Here is a 20832-nt window from a genome sequence, read left to right as displayed (position 1 = left end):
GTTGCCACCCACTTCTGTACCTCTGTGGGGGCAAGAGGAGTCAGGAACAAATGGGTGGGTCCAGCATTTCCCTAGTTGTATTTAGAGCCAGGCTCCCTGCTTCTGTGCCCCTCTAGTCCAGAGGGTGGTGGCCTTACTGGAGAAGGGAAGTCAGTGGGGGATGTGTAATAGAGGCCTTGACCTCTTGGGAACAAGTCATAGTTGGTGTTCACCTGGGTTCTGGAAGTGGGTATGAGGATCAGACATGGGCCTAGAATCCATCCTCAAGGGTCAGACTCTGGGTCTTGTGGCACTGTGGTGGCGGGTTCTCCCCACCCCTTGCGATCATAGCTGGGACTCTCCAGGCTCTCTGAGGCCAACTGGTTTGAGGCAATTATCTCCCTTGTAGAGGGAAGGAGGAGATGGTGGCAGGGCCAGCATAGCCTCAGCATCACTGTAATCTCTGGACTTTTATGAGCCAGTCATGGGGCCGGAGTCCGGCCAACCGTCTGTCCTTCTGTCCCAGTTTGGTGACTTACTCATGGGGTGAGGGGGAGGTGTTAGGTGCTGGTAGTTCTGTTCTGGGAGCTGAACACCTTTCTGTGGTTGATGTCCCTCTGTCTGTCCACAACTGCAGCAGGCAGAATGGAGCTTAGACTTCAGGAAGAACTTATCAGTGGAGGTAGATGGCAGAGAGAGAGAGAGCTCTAACTTGGCTTGCGAAGGATGGGATCTCAAAATACTTTCTTCGCCAGTGGCTCTTGGTGGCTCTGCTGAAAGGCCTTGAACTTTGGCCTAGTGGGGATGGTGCTGTTTGGCTCCTGTAATCTTTATTTTCTCTTCTCCCCCCATGCCTGGGACTGAAAGTATCCTGAGGAGAGTTTGTCCTGAGAGCTGTGGGATGGCTAGCGTTTGGGCTCCTTTCCCCTGACGGGGGCGGGGTGGGGGTCTTTTGCAGACTGGCATGCCCAGATGCACCTGGCAGGTCCACAGCGTTTAGTGACACACATGCATGGAGGTGTGCAGCACATACACACGAGTGTGTAGACACCCATGGAGCAGCTGCACCCTGTAGGGGGTGGGGGTAGCGAAAGGCAAAGATAATTAAAAGATTGGAGACTGGGGACAGGGTGAGGGGACTGGAGGCAAGAAGGCCGAGGCATGCAAAGCTCTGAAGAGAGGAGTGTTGACTGGAGCAGGAAGGATTGAGTTTAGACCTAGAGCATGGCGTGTGAGTTGGGGAGCCCTGGCTGACTCCCCTCACTGCCCCTTGCAGCACTCCACCCCCGCCACCATTTATCCCTCTCTGTGCCCCTGGCTCAGCCTGCCTCGGCCCCTCACTCGAACCGCATGTCCTTGGGTAAGTCTGCTTTCCAGATGTACAGGAGTTTCACCTAGCCTTGTGGTGAGCAGAGCACCTGGGTGTTTTGGTGGTTTGTCACTGGTCTCTTTTGCCCTCCCCACTCACCCAGATAAACAAGGCCATTCTGAGGTATCAAAGTTACATCTGAGCCCTCAAGCATTTTGGGGCCAACTCCTGGCCTGGGTGATCCCCAAGGCCCTTTGCATCTGATTTGTCCTTTTCTTGAGGCTGTGGCCACAACCTCTCCTTCCTGGGAGCCTAGCCATGCTTCTCTGGCTGGTCCTGCCTGGTGTGGAGACAGGGGGATGCATTCACTGACTCTGCACAGGACCCTGATAGCCTGGGGTTGGGGGGTGGCAGTTGTGCCTATTGTCTGATCTCTCTCCCCTCTGTTGTAGGCTGGGAAGGGAAGGACTTGTATGGAGCTCTGGCCTGTTGCTGGCCTCACCCAGGTGGGACCATATTTACTCATTTAAACTCACCCTCCCAGGAGGCTCCAGGCTCTAGGCCTGATCACTGACCTTGGCTTGGTGCCTCTGGCTGGGTGCTCTGGCCACTCCCCTAGGAGTTGGAGAGACCAGGGAAGCATATAGAGAAGGAACTTTTTTTGCCCCCTGGTCATGAGCACTTTTACCCAAGGGCAGTACCCCACTTACCCTATTTTCCAATATACTTTGGAGACCAAAAACTAAAACTTTTGAGATCCCTGGGGATTGGAGGAAGGAAACTTGCATTTGTTGTGTTCCTGTGTGCCAAGCTCTGTGCTGGGCATGGAAACATAGGAAGACTCATTTATTTTTCTCCACACTGTTTTTTGTAATTGAGGAGACTGAGTCAGAGATTTAAGTGACTTGCTCAAGCTTTCCCAGTTAACAGGTTTTAAGGGCTTTTGTCTAAGGTTAAGGGAAGGATCCTGCCCTGCAGGAGGGGCAGTGGAAAAGGAGGCCCAGGGAGACCTGGGAAGAGGAGGAGGATACATTGAAGGGAAGAACGAGCCCAGTAGGATTCCCTGGCAGGAGTGCAGAGGATTAGGGTCTGGTGGCAAGATATGGGGGGGGACATGCTTTGGTTCCCTGAGTAGGTATTGTCTTCTGATTGAGTGCCATGGGAGGAAGCCCCCAAAGCAGGGGTATATAGGCAGGAACAAGTGACACTCAGAGACCCTTCCTGGGTACCAGTTAGTACCCCCTAAAGCTGCTGTATGAGATGGATGAGGAGAGAGACTAGATCAGGAAAGACTTGAGCCACAAGAGTCCTGGGCTTGTGCAAAGGCAAGAGGCATGGCTGACTTGAGCCTCCCAGGCCCAGATATTAGGGAACCTGCCCTGGAAGGAATGTGCTATTACTCCTGGGAGGGAGAACCTGCCTGCTCTCAGTCCAAGTTGTGCGGGGAAGCGCTGTGCTCAGCAGTCAGCCCTCCTCTGCCACTTATTCCTGGTGACCTTGGGCATGTCCCTGCACATCTCTGAGTTGGTTTCCATTTCTATGAAACAGAGATGCCTCCCCTGGAAAAGGAAGGAGGTTCCATGGGAAAACGTGTGGTACTCAACACAGAGTGGGTGCTTGGAAAGTGGCTGCATCCTTTCTTCCAGACATCAGCTCCAACCTGGCCCTGGACTTGCCTGCTAACGCAGCGGTCCAGAAGGTGGGGTGGAGGCACGCAGTGTCCTGGGTAGGGACTTGATGTGAGGGGGCCTTAGGAGGCCCTGAGAGGACCCTGGGACGGGCTTGGGAAGCTGAGCCCAGCTCTGCCCTCCCCAACGAGCTGCCTCCTTGTCTCAGAACCTACCCACTCCACATTTCACCCCCGACTCTTACCAGATCCCTCTGGCTGCCTGCTTACTTATCTCTCATGATCTCCCTGCCCCCACCCCTGCCAGCAAATACTTGGGATTGAGGGTTGGGAGAACAAGGAATAAGAAAGAGCTCATCCTCAAATCTCAAGGGAAGACATACGGGCGGGAGTGGGTGTGGGTGGGGAGAGGAGGGTTGGTCTCTTTGTGGAGTCTTCCCACTCCAGTTGGATCGAGTAACACGGAGGCAAGGGGATGGAGCAGGTGACCTCAAACCTTTAAAGCCTGCGTGTGTTCATGGTTGGGGGTAGACCAGGAGGAAGGGCTGATCTTGAAAGGGTTGCCTCAGGCCTCCCCAGGCACATCTCTCTTTGACCTCTGAGCCCCTTTTCTCCATCCCCCACAGCTGCCTGCCTCTCTGCTGACTCCCCTATGCATACCCCATGGCAGGCCTGTGGGGCCCAGGCTGACTGGGTGGGGACAGGTGTCCTGGCCCAGCTGTTCCCTCTTGTCTCCCCCACCTGTCAGCCCAGAGGGTGGGGAGCTGACAGGGAGCAGAGATGAGGAACCCCTTGGCCTCCTCACCTGCTCCCTGGGGTGGGGCCCTGGTTGTAAAATGTAGCAGAGGGATTGAGAGTAGACAATAGGCAGGACTTCCCACTCAGAGGGAGGATAAATCCTGACCATAGGAATGGCAGGGAATGCTGAGTACTAGGTGTGTGTAGGTACTTCCCCGCCCTGCCTGCTAGTGTGGCGGGGTCGGGGCGGCCCCATCTGGCTGGGCATCTTAGCCTCACCTGGCACCTTTCCTGAAAGCAGCAAGCTAATCCTACAAGAGCTGCCTGGCTGGCCGCCTCAGCAGGCCCACGTATCCGCACTGCCGGCCCTCCCTTGCCAGGGGCTTAGAGGACTGTCCTTCGAGTCAGAAGGAGATCCAGCTGCCACCCTGAGCGGCCCCTTTAAATCCCCGGTGGCTTCCCGAGGTCATGATGTCTCTAGGAGGATTTGCTTTCCGTGATTGGATTGGCCTCTTTGTGGGGGGCAGTGCTGTCTGTAATTGTAGGTGAACGCTTCACATTCTCATCCTCCACCTTCCCTTCCATCGGAATTGGTGCTGTCCAGTCTGAGGGCCCAGGCCTCAGGCCTCCTCCCTTCTCTCCTTGCTCTCACGTTCCAGCAATCAGGACCTGGAACCCCCTTCATCTGCTTCAGCTAGAGCAGCCTTGCCCCTGTTCTGTGGATGGGAAAAAAGGATCTTGCTGCTTTAAACAAGGGGACAGACCACTGCCCTGGAATACAGTGCCCTTCTGAGAGTGTCTACTGCCTGTTTTTCTCCACTTGTTCCTCTTCAGCTTGTTCTTCCTTCGGCCAGGGGCCCATGCTCCATAGTTTTCCCAAGCCCTCATTTCCATGGGCAGTCCCTCTCCTGATCTAACCACCAGCCCGCCTGCTGCAATGGCAGGCAGCCCAGACCCAGCACTGGTGGCATTATGCTCACCCCAACGGCTCTCAAGCTGACCCGCCCCCAAGGCCCCAGCTGCCACTTTCACTTCTGTCTCCTGAGACCCCAGAGGGAAGTTGGGTGGGGAGGTGGAAGGTGACACACTAACCGTCCCAACCGCCCCACCTCTCCTCAGCCGAGGCTTCGGCTGGCCAGGGGCCCCTGTCCACCACTCTCATCTAGATGAGTGGAATGGGCTTAGGTTGCAGGGGAAGGGTTGGCTGCAGTGGGAGGAATGGTGGTTAGATAGCAGGAAGGACTTCCCGGGATAGGAGACCACTGCCTGCTTGGCTTCATTGTTTCAGAGGGTACAGCTAGAAGCATAGGTATTATAACTGGACAAACAGAGGTCAATTTGACCTCTTCAAGGTAGGCAGGGGATTGGCTGTCTTCTAGCTCCCATTAGTTGGAGTACAGTGCTGGGGCCGCCATGCCCTCCCAAGTGTTACCAGCTGCCCATGCTTAGTCAGGTAACTTCTAACAAAGCAAATTTTAGCCCCAGAGACTACTTTGAGTTCAAAGACTCAGCCTGGGAAGTCCTCTCTGTAGTCTTACATCTGTCTCGCCTGCTGTACTAGGCTGTTTCCTCTCGTTTTGCACTTTTGGGAGTGGAATTTAGAAGTGAGGATAGAGGTGGAAGTAAGGACAGTCCACTCATATCCTACTGCTGCCCCAACCTTGGCACTAAAGAGGGGAATAGGGTTTTTCTCCTGAGGAACCCCCAGGCAGTTTTGGAGCCATCACACTTTACCCCATGAATCTTATCAAATTCCTCTAGCTGCAGTGCTTACTTGTTCCTCATAATTACACCTCCTCCCCTCAAATCCCTTCCTGGACAGGGGACGTGGACAAGAGTGGAGGACCCAGTTGGATTGAGAGCTCTAGACAGTACCACTAGATCAATTCAGAAATGTTTTCTGCAGAAGAAGGATGAGACTGGAGACCTGAGGTGCCAAGAACTCCACTTGGGGTCCCTAACTGCCTAGGGATGCTGGGTTGGGGTGTCCCAGGTCCTAGAATGGGAAGTAGAACTTGATGGAATAAGGTCAGAGACACTATGCAAATCCCCATGCAAATGAGCAGTAGTGAGTCATTACTGATTGGCCTGCTGGGTGGAGCATGAAGCAAGGCTCAGGCTCAGGTTCCAGAGCTGGCCCCACTAATGACCATGACAGTGACCTTGGGCCAGTCACTACTCTAACCAGAAGCAGGATCCCAAGCCCTGGGTCTGATAGGCATTCCAGGTGTGTGAGGGGACTGACTTGGCAGAATCTCTGCTGCCAGGGCCTGTGCGCCCTGCCTGGCACCTGCCCTGGCTGACCATGGGCCTCTGTCAACCCTTGGCCATCTGTTGTGGAGGTTATCGTTCCGAAAGCACCTCCGTCTTCATCAGGCCTGTTCCTCCACTCTTCTGGCCTCCACATTGCCCTCCCCTCCTAAGCTGGAGGACAGGGGACCTAACTGGACCATCTCTTCTGTTACCTCTCCATGGAATCACACAGTCCTGACCTCCCTTCCTTTTGAGCCTCTATAAAGAGCATAGGAACAGAATGTCTTGGCTGGAAGGGCACTTGGGTACCTAGTCCACTCCACCTACCCATTGCACTGGCCAGTGGGGTGAACTCTGGCGGGGGCAGTGCCTTATTCAGGTTCACACAGTTAGGGCCAGGGCAGGGACTAGAACCCAGGCATCCAGAATCCCTACCCATAGTCCCCGTATTTCCCTGGGCTGTTCATTACCCTACCTCACCTACCCCTTTTCTACTAGGACTCAATCTCCTGTTACCCCCAGATTCTTCCTGAGGTCAGCGGGGTGGCTCTGGGAACTTGTGGGCGCAGGGTGGTTCCTAGGAGCCAGCCTAGAGGCCACCAGGGGAAGGCCAGAGCTGGGGTGGGCAGTGCTGGAGGTCGGGGGTGGGGGTGTGCCTGCTGCCTCTGTAGGGGGCCATACAGCCTCAGTGCTGCTACAGGAAGGATGAGAGCTAGACTACAGGAAGGACAAGCCGGGGTGGGGAAGCAGTGGAGGCGGCTCAGGAGACAGACCCTCACTGGAGAGGCATCTCCTGGGCAGAGAACAGGCTGGCCGCATCCCAGGAGATTTGCCAAGGAGAAGAGGGCGGGAAGCCTAGGGTGGGGCGCGGGAGAGTTGTCCAGCGGAAACTGGAGGGAGGGCTCCTAGCCCTGCTCCCCACACTGGGTGCTCCTCTTGGCAAGTCGATTCCTGTCCCTTAAGCGAAGACTTCAGTGCCGGCCTCTGCTTGTGTTCTTAGGGTGCCTGGGACCTGAGACCACCCCCGCCCCAGGTCCAGCTTTCTTGGACTGGCCCTCTCTCCCTCCCCCCAGCCCAAGAGTCCGCCCCCAGGTCCCTTGTCGGTGAGTTAAAATTAGCTCAGTGCCCAGACTAAAAATAGCCCCTGCCCAACCCTGAGGCTGTTGGGCTGGGGGAGGGGAGTCCCCGAGGGAGGGGAGGATGGTGGGAACCAGGGGTTTGGGGAGTGAGCCTGCCAAACAGAACTTTGAAGGGAGGAGAAGGACGGGGATGGGGACCCGCCTGTGCCTTTGAGAGCAGACCCTAGAAGAACTTTGGGGCGAATGAAAAGAGGCTGCCTTGTGGGAGGGGGCAGAGGGAATGGAGAACAGGGAGGAGCCGGGGAGCAGTGGGTGGGGAGCAGGCTGGGGGTGTGAGAATTGGACTGTGGGCGGTGGGGGAGAGGGGCAGCGTGAGACCCCAGCACTGCCTTTGCCCAGACTTAGAGGGGAGGGTGACGCCCCCCACTTCGGGGCTAGTACAGTGTTTGTGAAGGAAGGGCTCTCTGTGTAGATTCCAGAGGCTGCGAACCCCTGGACTCTCTTGCCTGGGCCCCACCTCTTGATGGTCACTGAGTTTACCTTCCCACCCATCTTCCAGAGCTCCTCAGCATGTGTCTCTGCGTAGAGGGCTGCGGTTCAGCGTGAGTGGCTTGGAAGGTTAGTGAGCCCTGGGGTGAGGCAGGAATGGAGGCAGTACCCAGGGCGTTGAGAGGGCCGCTGGGCCTTGTGCCCACCTCCGCCCACTCTCAGGGTCTGCTTGCCCTGGAGCCGGGACCTAGCCAGAGCCTCAAGAGCCGAGATGCTCCATCCCCGGCCAGGTCTGGGCTCAGTCCTGGCCCCTGAGGGCCTCCTTGCCTTTCCCTGCCCTGCCCTAGGTGGGCCCTGCCCTTCCCTTGTCTGTCTCTTGGCAGGACTGCAGGATTTCAGAGGACAGGGTTGGAGTCCTGTCGAGTTTCGCCCACGTGCTCGGCCTAGCATCATCGTCGTGCAAGCAGTTGTTGAACCTGCCTCTTGTTCTCTACCCGCTTCTCTCTCAATCTCTGTCTCTGTCTAGTCTCCTGCCTCTCCCTGTCTCCTCTGGCCCTCTCCTTGTCCGCCTCTGCCCCTCACTCTGCCTTCCTCTTGGACTCTCTACCTCTTTTTCTCTGTCTCTTTTCCTGTGTCTGTGTGTCTGTCCCCCTCTGCCACCCCCCTCTGTGTCTGCCTCACCCACGCCTCCTCCCTCGTTAGTGAGCAGGCTGCTTGAGGCCGCCTGACTGTGGGGGTGACAGGTGGATTGGATTGTCACCCCCTCCCCCAGCGCCTGCTGCTTATTTCATGCCCTGCAGCCCAGCTACAGGGAAGGGGCGGGAGGAGGGATGACAGCTGTCTCCAGCACCTCCTGCCTTCCCCTCCAGTCCACAGCCTACAGCCCTGAGCAGCCTGGGAGGAAGGGATGAAGGGCCTGCTTAATGAGAGTTTCTCACTATGTGGAAGAGCAGGGTTTGAAGCCCGATGCTCTGTGACGGGGGCTGCTCACTCAGCCTCTCTGGGCAGCTGCTCCATTTTGACTTGCGCTGGTATGGCAGCTCCGAAAGCAGATGCTCTGCAGTTCCTCTGAACCTCTGGGCCACTGGGACAGAGGATGGATATGGTTGGAAGGGTGCAGGGGAGAAGGGGAGGTAGGTGGTCCCCTGACAACAGCAGGAGAGGGGAGGTGCAGGCTAGCCACTGGAAGGCGCTTCTCCTGCAGCTCCCCCAGGAAGGGCAGCCCTGCTGCAGCTGCAGCTTCAGGAGGCTGCCCTGACCGCTCCCCCCAGCTCCTCCCGCTGGCCCCAGGCCACCCTCACACAGGAACTGAGATAGCATCATTCTGAAACCCGAGAATGGTTTGAATATTGCTCAGGTACCAAGTGGTGTTACATTGGGGGAGGCAGGAGCCTGTTCCTTCTCCCATGCCCCCTCCAAACCAAGATCCCCTTTAGGGTACATTTTATATGTTATTTGCACCTTATTTGCATGTCAGTACAACCCACATGTTCCTATTGGGTCTGTAGCCCAGCTGAGGAAACCGGTTGTCCGTGGGGTCCTTCTGGAACCCCCACCGTTTCTGGTCCCCTCACTCAGCCTCTACTTGTCAAGAGTGTTGTCAGATGAGCCTCCTGCCCTGTGTCCTGTCTCATTTGCAAAGGCTTCTCTGCAACCACCCTTCTCCACAGACGGTGGGTCTGCGCCTGCCTCCCTGGGGCTCAGCCCAGCTGCCATCCTCCTCCCTCTTTGCTCCTTCTGTCTCTGTTGGGGGAGGCCCTATCTCTGTCTGCTCCCACTTACTCCCCAGGAGGTCCACCCTGCCCAGTCCTGTCCTGCCAGCACTACTACGAGTAGGTGAATCAGAATCAGAAGCAGCTGGAGTCTTCGAGGGGGTACTTTTGGTGACAGGGATGCTGCCAGCCCAAGGAGTCACAGCTGTGGCCTGAGGTCAGGATTGGGTGGGCCCTGGGGCCATCCAAGCAGGAAGGCCATCCTGGATAACCCCGTCTCTGTGGCAGCCCTAAGCCCTCCCAAGCCTTTGGCCTCCAGGAGAAGCAGCCAAAAGCCAGGTCAGTCATCTGGGAGGGCCTCCTAGAGGAGGAGCAGGCTGGAAAGGGGAAGAGGAATGGGGCCGGCCCAGGCGAAGAAGAAAAGGCTCACATCTGGATAACAGATGCCCAGGCCTCTGGCTCCTGGCAGTTGGTTAGGTAATTAGGAAGAGAGCTAATTAAGGAGGTCCAGGTGTTCATTAAAATTTCCCTAATTGGATAGGAGGGAAGCTTGGACAAGATAGGCCTCCATACCTTGGATAGGGTCAGTTTAGGGTTCATTGTGCCTACTCAGGCCCCAGCCACCCCTTTTTCCAAAGTAAGGGCTGAGTTCATGTTCTTGCCCCTAAGCTTTCCAAGACTGCAACAGTGTAGAATGGATAGCAGAAGGGGAAAGAGATGAGTACAGACTGAGCCTCCTTTGTAGGAGGGCTCCTGGTTAGATAGGAGGAAGGACTGCCCAAGGTAGGGGCATCTCCTCCTCTGGCAGTGTTGGCACAGAGGTAGGAGTGGCAATGGGGAAGGCGCCATGGGAACATGGAATCATAAAAAGTGCTTTGGGCTACTGGGTATAGATGAGGCCTGGTCTTTTTAACCCTGACTTTGCTCTGTCAGAGGATGCTCAGTGGGTCTCTGTGGCTTCCCTGTCTTCTCAGCCCTGATCCCTCTAGCGGCCCAGCTCCCCCAGCATGAGGCGGGGGTGGGGGTGGGGGTGTAGGAGATCAGCCAGGGAGCTGGTTGCCAGGTGACAGTTGCCTAAGCAACCCAGTCCTCTCCATCTCCATGTGCTCAGGGCTGCTCCTTAGAAGACTTTAGAGTCTCACCCTCTGTACCAACCAACCCGAGGGTAGGGAGGGTTGAGGACTGGAGTAGCAGGGGTAGTTGGAGGGTAGGTGGCGTCCAAACAGGCAAGCTGCCGGCGCAGCTGGGAGAGGAAGAGTTCTATCTCCACAGAGGATAGAGTGGGAGGAGCTGGTCCTACAACAGAAGTTAGACCACAAGAAGGACTTCTCACAGGGTCACAGCGACGAAACAATCCTTTCTTCCTTTCAACAGACATTTCCCAAGCTCCTCCTTACAGGGGATAGAGTGGTGAAGGATACAGGTGTGGTTCCTGCCCTCATGAAGCTTCAGTCTCATAGGGGAGCCAGGCATTAAATAGAGCACAGGATTGTAATTATTTACAATCGTGATAAGTGCTAGAAAGAAAAGAACAAAATACTCTTGAGAGTCAGTAATCTTGGGAGAACCAAAGGAATGAAGTTAGATTGTAGGAATGACTTTTCTGAGGATCGTGAGAGCAAAGAGAGGGATCTCTCCCAACTTCAAGGAGGAGGTAGCATTGGCCATAAACTGGTAGAGGTTACCTCTCAGCAAAAATTTGCTGATGAACGAAAGGTGGCGAGAAGGAGATAGTAAAATGGGAGAGGGATGCAAGGTGGATACTGTGAGCCAGAGGAGGGTGACAGTGACTGCATTTACCAGTCTAGACTGGGGTTTTCAAGGCCAGGCCAGAGAATCCCATTTAAAAAGCCCTCTTCTTGAAAAATTAAAAAAAGAAAAGGAAAAAAAAAAAAAACACGCCCTCTTCTTAGCCCTCCCTTGCCCTCAGTGTGCCCTCCCCCACTTCTCTGCCAAACCCATACCACTGCAACTCTGGAAAATACAGCCTTTGGATTGCACTGGGAGGCGGGGCAGCCGAACTCCTCGGGCTGGAGCCTTTGCAGTGGCGTGTTTGGCAGAGATCGGGGTCACAGACGAGGGATGGGGTGGCTGGAGCTGGTTCTGGGTCCAGATATCTGCTCAGCCAACTCAGGGTTGGCTGGGCTGGTGATGGTGATGTCCTAGGGCATGTGTGAGGGTGGACAGTAGGAGGCCCGAGGCCCATGGAGCACCTTGAGGATAAGGAAGAAGGGAAGAGGGTTTGAAGATTTCTCCCTGGGGAGAGAGAGGGAGGTGTGGAGGGTCCTTCTAGGAGTGGGGAGGGGGCTACATTGTTTTCTGAAGGTACCTGGACAGAGCAGAAGCTCTCTTTCCAGCTGGGCTAGGGAAAGCCTGAGGGAAAGTCCTGATAATGGGAAAGGGTGGGGAGGGATATTCCTGGCTTCTCCCAAGTCCATAGATTCCCTGCCTTCCCTCTCTGCTTCCCTCTATGGCCAAGATGCCAAGGCTGAACTTTGGCATCTACTATGGAACCTTGGGGCCCATGGTTGAGTGGATATGTGAAGGCTAGAGAAACTCAGCAGCCACTGGAAATGGGGGCTGGGGAGGGGGTTCCTAATTACAGGTGTCTCTGTCGTCAAACACCCACCCTCTGCCCAGGTTGGTTGGGGGGAGGTGAGAGCCCACCTTCCTGGACTCTGTAGTGGGCTCTCTGGCAGGGACTCTGTGGAAGGGTAACTCTGGAGAGGAGGGCTGGGCTTCTGTGGTCTGGGCTCCTCCCAGGACCCTATCAGAGTGGCTTTAGAAAGCGTGGGCCCCATGCCTACTGCCCCTTTCCACCATCTCCCACTATTCCATCTCTGGAATCGCAGAGCCAGAAGGGCCCTGGGGTCATCTTGTGCCTCCATCCTTGGCCCTTCCAGTCCCCAGGGGCTCACCCAGCCTGTTTAGGTGCTACCCACACCTGAGAGCATGCACCTTTTCTGGCTCAGGCTGGGCTGCCATCCCGGTGCCTCCTTCCATCCTGTGGTACCTCACGCTGTACAGTGCGGGGCCTCCGTTTCCCTTCCTGGCTCTTTAATTGGAGCTCTTCACCCAGTGGGCCATGATGGGTTTATAGGTGTACTGAGACAAGGATCCCTCCACCTGGTGCCTGTGTCCCCCTGGCTGCCAGCAGCCTCTTTCCTGTCTGGCACTGGTTCTATATTTTCTCTACATGCTCTGAGTTGAGCAAGGTTGGGAGGCAGTGCTCTTAGACTGAGCTTGGGTTCTAGACATGCCCCACTCCTCTAGAGCAGGAGTTGGCAAACTGTGACCCATGGGCCAAATCTGGCCATGTCTGTTCTTATAAATCTAGTGTTATTGGGGGCACAGCCACACTCGTACTTTTAATATTTTTATTTATTTATGACACTCGTACTTTTAAATGTGTTGTCTACAGCTGCTTTCATGCTGCAGTGGCAGAGTTGAGCAGTTACAACAGAGACGGTATGGCCTGCAAAACCTGAAATACTTACTATTTGGCTTCTTTTTTTTAAAATATTTATTTATCTATTATTATTTTTTTTGGCTGCAACAGGTCTTAGTTGCGGCACATGGGGCCTTTCGTTGTGGTGCGTGGGCTCCAGAGCACGTGGGCTCTTCGTTGCGGCTCGCGGGCTCTCTAGTTGAGGTGCGCGCGAGCTCAGTAGTTGTGGTGCGAGGGCTTAGTTGCCCCGCGGCATGTGGGATCTTAGTTCCCCAACCAGGGATCAAACCCGCGTCCCCTGCATTGGAAGGCGGATTCTTTACCACTGGACCGCCAGGGAAGTCCCTATTTGGCTTTTTAAAGAAAAAATTTACTGACCTCTGGTGTAGAGGGGTGGTTGGTTGGTTGGTTGGTTGGTTTATTTAAAGCAGCAGAATCCTTTCTTCAAAGCAGAAATTTAGGCCAAGGCCCACTGAGTAAAACAGATTGGGGTAGAGGAAACCCTGGTTAAAGGGAGATAGGGGTTGTGCAGCCCAAGCCCTACTTTGGGACTCCAGGCTCCAGGGTTCCATGAGTCTGGTATGAGGACCACTGCTCTAGACCTGCTCTGGTATATTCTTGAGCCAGGGGTGCAGACACACTCCCATTCTGGCAGCAGGCACACCAGGCTAGCTGTTCACGGCCTCGGCGGGTGTTCACGCGGCACGTTCTCTGCACCGGGCTCCGTATGGGGACCACCGCCCTAGGCCAGCGGGGCAGCTGGCGAGCCCAGGGGTCTCCACTCCTGGTGGGCTCTGGGGAGAAGTGAGGGGGTGGGACGTTCTCTAAGACCCAGACCCTTAGGAGCCAGGGAGCTCCCTGATTGTGTTCTGTCTGACCTAGAATCTGAGGGCAGCAGTGATGGTGTGGAAGGAGCCTGGAGCAGAGTGCTGGGCCCTGAGTGAATTCCATCTTGTGCCTGGCTGTGGCATGCCATCACCTCAGGTCACCGCCATTTCCTTAGTTTGTGGATGGGGCTCAGATGCTACCAGCCTCTCACAGGGGTGCTGTGAGGCTGGCCCGTGTGCCAAAGGAGCAGGCATGAGGGTCGCCAGGGCTGACAGTCCTCTTGTGACCCTCCCCACCCAGGAGGCTGTGCAGAAGGTGTCCTGCAGACCATGAACTGAGTGCTGGTCCGAGACTGTTCATGAGCACAGTGTAAGGTGTGCCGAGACCCGCCACCCAGCGATCCCCTCCCCTCCCTGGCACTGAGGATCCCCGGAAAAGATGGGGAGGAAAAAGATTCAGATCCAGCGAATCACCGATGAGCGGAACCGACAGGTGAGGGGATCCTGGAGCTTCACAGAGTGGATGAGGGCAGGGAGCTGGCCTCTGCCTCCAGTCCACTTGCAGCCACTCCAAGAAGGCTTCCCAGAGGAAGGGGGCTCTGGAGTCTGTTATGGAAGGGCAAGGGCTGAGTTGGGAGAAGAGGAATCCCCACCTCCCTGCAGCTCTTAGGACCCTGTGTCCTAGAACCCCAAGACTCATCTGCTGCTGCAACCAGGCAGACCTGAGCCCCTACCATATGCAATATGCAAACCTCAGGCCGCACCCAGGCACTTCCCCTTTCCCAAGATGAATCTTTCCCCTCCTCCTACCCCAAGGGAAGCGCCTGGAAGCTCCTCTGTTCTCCCTCCCTAACCTCTTTATAGCCCCCAGCACAGAGGTGTGGAGTTCTGTCCATCTGTTTTTCTCTGCTTTCAGTGAATTGGCCCTGGGCTGTGTTTTGGCCACGTGTTGGTAGAGGGGTGCTGGCCTGTTCCTTGCCCAGACCAGGGGCTCCTGAGAACAGGGTTACCGTGAGGCAGGGGCTGGCTATGTCCAGCTTCCTGTAGGTGGGACTCCTGGGCAGACCTTGACTGAGCCAGACCTGGCCGCCCACACGCCCACTTACAGGTGACATTCACCAAGAGGAAGTTCGGGCTGATGAAGAAGGCGTACGAGCTGAGCGTGCTCTGTGACTGCGAGATCGCGCTCATCATCTTCAACCACTCCAACAAGCTGTTCCAGTACGCCAGCACGGACATGGACAAGGTGCTGCTCAAGTACACGGAGTACAATGAGCCGCACGAGAGCCGCACCAACGCCGACATCATCGAGGTGGGCCCACGCACGCGGACCCCACCCCTGCCTGCAACTGCACACCACGTGCCCATGCAGCATGCACACTTGGACCTGCCCGTGCACACACACATGTACACCTGCCCCTTGAAGCCCCCTCACCTGTGCACACACCATATAAACCCACATCCTCTCCTACAAACCCCGGGCCCGAGGAGGAAGGAGGGCAGTGAGGTAGATGTCAGATGGGGCTGCCCACCCAGCCCAGTCCCACCCCAGCCCTCTCTGAGCCGCTTTCTTCATGTCTGTCAGGCACAACATGACATCTCTGCTCTGTCTGCTCTCAAATTCTCTCTTTCTCTCTCTTTTCCTTCCTTCTCCATCTTTTGATATGCTCCTGCATCTGACTCTTCCTTTCTCTGTCTCCCTCTTTGTTTCCATCTCTGCTGCTCTGTCTCTGTCCCTTTGTGGGTCCCTGTGGCTCTATTTTCTGTTTCAAAGAGAGCTGACATTGTAAACGATTAAAGGACATGGGCTTTGGAATCCAGCTCTGGCCTTTACTGGCTGTGTGGCCTTGGGCAGGTGGTTTAGCTTCCCAGAGCCTTGGTGCCCACCTCCACGAAATGGGGCCAGTGCCTGCTTTGAAGGGTGTTGTGTGAATTGAATGAGACAGCCCAGTTCCTGCTTCTCACACTGGGGGTACGGGACCTGTGCCGATGAAGAAGGGTGCCTGGGAAGCCACAGGCCTGCCTTCCTGGAGCGAGACTTTCACTCCACAGATGTGGAAGAAATTCCTCTATTTTTATATTAGAGAAAACAGATTTACTCTAAACTAGAATGTAAAATTCACATTCATTTTCAAGACAAAACAAGTATCTGTGAAGATGTTTTGAGCATGGAGAGGTTAGCTTTGGGGTCTCCTCCACACCACCATGTGTGCATCCCCTACTTTGTGGGTGCATGGGAGAAGCTGTGGCCTTTGCTCTAGGATAGCGTACAAGGTGGTACATGGTAGGAACTCAGTAAATGCAAAGAAACGTTTTGTCTTTCTCTCTCTTATTCTTCTACCTCTCTGTCTCCATTTCGATTTCTCTTTCCCCTTCTTCTTCTAAGCAGAGCCCAGGAATTGAGCCGGGCAAAGTCAGCCCTGACGGCCTTGTGCTGGAGAGTGCTCTGTGCCTTCTGGCTGGGGCTCACCTAAAGGGTGGACAGGCACAGGCTGCCTCAGGGCACCAGCCCCTCAGCTCATCCCCCAGAAACCCCCCACCCCACCTGTCGCCTTGGAAGCACGTGTCTCTGTGCCGGCTGCATTCCCTGGGTTAGGCCCGCCTTCCACGTGACCCTGTATTCTGATGCCTCCCCCCACCAGCCACACAGTCACCCAGTGCCCTAGGAGGGGAGGGTCACCCTGAGGGAGGGGGCTGGGGAGATGTTGGGAACCCTGAGGTATGAGGTGGTGAGAAAGTAGGAGAGTCTTAAGGAAGGGCTGGAAGGAACGCCCGGGGGCGGGGGGGGTCGGGGCTGGGAGGACCCTCACCCCTGCTGACGGTAGTGGTGCGGTTACAGACCCTGAGGAAGAAGGGCTTCAACGGCTGCGACAGCCCGGAGCCCGACGGGGAGGACTCGCTGGAACAGAGCCCCCTGCTGGAGGACAAGTACCGGCGCGCCAGCGAGGAGCTCGACGGGCTCTTCCGGCGCTATGGGGTGAGCCCCACTCACTCTCTCTCTGTTGGCCCCCCCTTCCGGCCCCTTCCCCCCCAGGCGCTGCACAAGAAGCACAGGGAATGTGAGAGCCCTGAGGTGGACGAGGTGTTTGCCCTGACCCCCCAGACGGAGGAGAAATATAAAAAGATAGACGAGGAGTTTGATAAAATGATGCAGAGTTATAGACTGGCCGTGAGTAGTCGCATGGAGGAGAGCCTCCCTGTGGTGCATGGTGTGGCTTCGCGCCCCGCCCCGGCCCTCGGCTGCCTCTGATGGATGTTCTGCTCTGAGCCATGCTGGGGCTATTGGTGACCACTGAGGAACCTCTGACGTTGGTCGTGATAAACCCGTGACCCTTGCTGAGACTCATCTTGGATGGAGCATAAGCCGGGAGAGGCCTGGAGTGTCCCCCTCACCAGCGAGAAGTGTGTAGATGACCTGAGATCCTTAGATGACAGGAAAGTAGAGAATGTGCTCTTTGTCCAGATTTGTTTTGGGGAGAGGCCCCTTTGGGCTTGCTCTGACACCCCCAGCCCAAGATACTCAATAGCACTGTCAAGGGAAGGCAGAGACTCCTGCTGAAGGGGAAGGCAGTGCGGTGGGTGAACGCCCTCTGCAGCAGGCAGACGGATGAGAGACGACAAGTGAGGTGACGCCCCGACCCACGCGCTCATCCTTAACAGCTGTGTGTGTGAGTTTGGGTCTGTACTCAGGGCCTCTAACCTGCTCTCTGTGTGTCCTGCCTGGCTGAGGACTAACCCACCTCCGCTAGGGGGGTTCCAGGTGTCCCCGGGTCTCTCTGCAGTGAGCAGAGCCTTCTTCTCATTCTCTGGGCCAGAGCTGGATCCCAAAGCACTCCAACCAGCATACTTCCTTGGTGGGAGTGGCAGGCATGACTCCAGGGGGTTCCAGAGCAGAGAGATCGAGCTACTGGCCCAAGGACGCACAGCCCAGAGACTAGAGGAACCCTGGCCTGCCCTCCCAGGCAAAGTGAGTCCAGGGTAAGGGGTCACCCTGGCCTGACCCTGCCTCTCCATCTTCTGTCTAGTCAGCTGTCCCGGCCCCCAACTTTGCCATGCCCGTCACGGTGCCCGTGTCCAATCAGAGCTCACTGCAGTTCAGCAATCCCAGCGGCTCCCTGGTCACCCCTTCCCTGGTGACGTCATCCCTCACGGACCCACGGCTCCTGTCCCCCCAGCAGCCAGCACTACAGAGGAACAGTGTATCTCCCGGCCTGCCTCAGCGGCCAGCCAGCGCAGGTAAGTGATCTGATAGGTGGGTAGGTGACGTGGCAGCGAGGTGTGGTGAGACTTTGGGATTCCGTTTTCCGCAGTGACTATTTCCCTTCACCCACGACAGCGCTCTCCCATGTGTGTGGTTCCAGAGGGGAAGGACCGTGGCTCCCAGTGAGTCCAGTTCCCAGGACTCACTCTGGAAGAGGGTGTCCTGTCGGCTTATGGTTCTCTTTTTCCTCCAGGGGCCATGCTGGGGGGAGACCTCAACAGTGCTAACGGAGCCTGCCCCAGCCCTGTCGGTGAGTAAAGCTGCCCTTCTGCCTGGGGGAGCGCCAGGGTCTGCCTGCTCGGTGGCCTCAGGTGTTCCAGGGACCGAGAGGGACCTAGATTAGGGGAGAGGAAGATCCCAGGGCCTGAGCTGGATGTAGTGTCTGAGGATTTTTAAGCCCCTGGATTTTTTTGTCTGTAGCAGTGATTGGTGTGGATGATTGGCAGAGATGTAGGCTCAGGGAATTCTGGGCAAACTCTGAGAACTGACCAACATTTCTAGTTGGAGGAAAGGTTCCAGATTTTTCCAGTTCAGTAGGTGGGGGGGCGTCTGGTTGGGATCTGGAAGATAGGAATATCTGACATTGGCGACAGATAAGAGGCACAGACTCACACGCACTTACACACGTACGGACATTTTCTCACTCTTATGGAAATATCCAGACATTAGATGTGCACTTGTAAGCACACGTCTATAAACCACAGAAGAAAGGCTGCTCGCTCCATGCCACCCTGCCCCGCCAGCAGCTGACAGCCCCTCCTGCCCTGTGCCGTTGTCCGGCTGGTGACTATGACTTCGAATGTCACCATTGACGTCACCCCAACATTCCTGCCATTCCCGGAGTGATCCGGGAACTGGGATGGAGGCAGCCACACGCTTCCAGGGAAGCAGTGTGCTCTCAGGGCAGGGGGCGAGGTGATACTTCTGACATTGGGCACCCCCACATCTCTGGGTTTTAGAGTTCCCCAGCTTGGCCCCAGGAACCATGTACTGCCTCCTTGGCAGCAGTTGTGTACGGGGGCAGGAAATAGGGGGAATGGGTGAATACCCCTCCCTCTCCAAGGAAAGGGCCGGAGAAGTGCCTGCAGACCTTAAGGGAACGGTGATGCTTCTAGGCCCTCAAGCACAACACGTAGAAAGTGGTTGTGTGGCCCTGGAGAAGTCATCACACCTCTCCCAACCAGCGGTTGGCAGGTGTTTCCTCGTCTGTAAATAGGCCTAATGATACATGTCCTGTCCGTCTTGCAGGGTTAGCGTGAGGATAAATACGATGATACGCGTGTGACGGCCCTGTGTTGGTTATGGTGTGTGGAACAAATGTAAAAGATGGTTATTCTGCTTGTTATCACCAGTTGAATTTTGGTGGCAGCTACGTCATCAGTCCCCCAGTTCCAGTAACACCAGCACTGCAAGTGAATGGCTCGTCTTTTTCCCAGAGCTACAGGCATCTTGTCATGTGCTTATCCAAATCACAGCATCCCGAGCTCAAGGCGAGGGGAGCAGTCTGAGTGGTTGATTAGCCCTCGTGACCGGGATCCACACTGAGTCTCAACTTCCAGGCTGCCACCCTTCTCCGACCTGCATCATTATGGGCCCAGTTGGGGGCAGGTGCTGGACTTCCTGTCGTTGGAGACCAGCTCCTACTACCCAGTCCCATCACATGTAGCTTAGAGGCAGGGGAATGAACCCGATGATTGAGGAGTAAGGAGTGTTCTCCCCTTACTCCCAAGACAGGGTGGTTTTAGGGGAAAATTAGAGAACTCAGTAGCCACTCAAAGTCTGAATATGGCTTTGAGAAGTTCTGGGTGACAGGAGTATTGGTTTGGGAGCAGTTAACAGGGCTAAGTGGTGGGTCCATGTTTTTCCTTTTACCCTCATCTCTTCACCTTTCCAGGGAACGGCTACGTCAGTGCCCGGGCTTCCCCTGGCCTCCTCCCTGTGGCCAATGGCAACAGCCTAAACAAGGTCATCCCTGCCAAGTCTCCGCCCCCACCCACCCACAGCGCCCAGCTTGGAGCCCCCAGCCGCAAGCCTGACCTGAGGGTCATCACTTCCCAGGGAGGAAAGGGGTTAATGCATCATTTGGTGAGTGGGGTGTCTGGATCGAGGGCCAGGGGCTGGGGAATGGGAGAGTGGGGAGCAGTAGGGTGGGAGGACAGAGCCGACCTCTAGCAGGAGAGATAACCAGCAGTTAGGACTTCCCTAGAGAGATCGTGGAATCGTGGCTTTTTATGAGCTCTTCCTTCCCGAAGGGCCTTACAAGAGGTTGGAACACAGAAGTACCGGTCTCAAGGGCAGTAAAAAGGGACAGGAGGTGGGAGAGAAGGTTCCGTGATGATGATAGGAGGATGATCAGAGGGATTTGCCTCTACAGCAGAGGGATGAGGATTAGACTGTGAGGATTTCCTAACTGGTGGGCATTGGGCTATAGCATCTTCTGGAAATCAGTCAGGACAGTGAAGAGCCCTGCCCTTCTAGGCTGGAGAGCCATCCTGCTCCAACGCAAAGAGGTAGACGGCTGTGGGGGCAGGGGCGTGAGGGGAGGGCAGGGGCCAGAGACTGAACCATCCCCTTGGTTTTATTTCTGCTCCCAGACTGAGGACCATTTAGATCTGGTAAGTGAGCCTATGAGATGTTTGCTGTGGCTTTAAATTCTGGGTTAGCCCATTGCTCTGCGGTCCCCCAGCATGGAGTATGTGTGTGCCTTTGTCCTTTCGCCTGTGTGTGTAGTGTGTGGTGTTTGTTTATCTGGTTCTTTGCCAAGAGCTATGCTCAGTGCCAAGTGGGATGCAGAGATGAACGGGGTGGGGGCGAGGGGCTCATATGCATGTGTATGTACCTGAGTGTCCGTGGATGTTTTCATGGGATGTTGCATTCATGCAGACACACCTTTGTGTGTGTGTATGTGTGCGCGTGCACGCACACGTGCGCCAGTGGAGTGGGCCTACCTCAGGCCTCAGAGGTCCCATCTCAGTGTATCCCAGGGTGCCTGGATTAGGCCCTTGGACTGAGGGTTGGACTGCGCTTGCCCTCTGACTCTACTCATGCCCACCCAGGACAGAGACCTCCTTAGGAGGGATGCCAGCCGGACAGGAAAATCGGTTTTCTAG

At 55.9% G+C, this 20832-nt stretch overlaps 1 protein-coding gene across 6 annotated transcripts in view; it reads left to right on the top strand.

Annotated features, from left to right (window-relative positions):
* The window catches only part of MEF2D (myocyte enhancer factor 2D), a 31531-nt gene that overhangs the window by 3080 nt on the left and 7619 nt on the right, over positions 1 to 20832 (top strand). For 2 of the 6 annotated variants that reach the window (XM_057533194.1, XM_057533199.1), the window contains exons 2-8: positions 13763 to 13954; positions 14570 to 14773; positions 16301 to 16438; positions 17487 to 17697; positions 17916 to 17972; positions 19617 to 19807; positions 20317 to 20337. In XM_057533194.1, coding sequence (XP_057389177.1) covers positions 13901 to 13954; positions 14570 to 14773; positions 16301 to 16438; positions 17487 to 17697; positions 17916 to 17972; positions 19617 to 19807; positions 20317 to 20337 — 876 coding nt within the window. In that variant the 5' untranslated portion in view covers positions 13763 to 13900. Of the gene's footprint in view, positions 1 to 13516; positions 13619 to 13762; positions 13955 to 14569; positions 14774 to 16300; positions 16439 to 16495; positions 16631 to 17486; positions 17698 to 17915; positions 17973 to 19616; positions 19808 to 20316; positions 20338 to 20832 lie in introns of all 6 variants that reach the window. The other 4 variants (XM_057533196.1, XM_057533204.1, XM_057533214.1 and 1 more) reach the window with 4 other exon arrangements.

The sequence above is a fragment of the Balaenoptera acutorostrata genome, chromosome 1 (genome assembly GCF_949987535.1).
Source record: "Balaenoptera acutorostrata chromosome 1, mBalAcu1.1, whole genome shotgun sequence".
Lineage (NCBI taxonomy): Eukaryota > Metazoa > Chordata > Mammalia > Artiodactyla > Balaenopteridae > Balaenoptera > Balaenoptera acutorostrata.
This window is presented reverse-complemented; position numbering and strand designations above follow the sequence as displayed.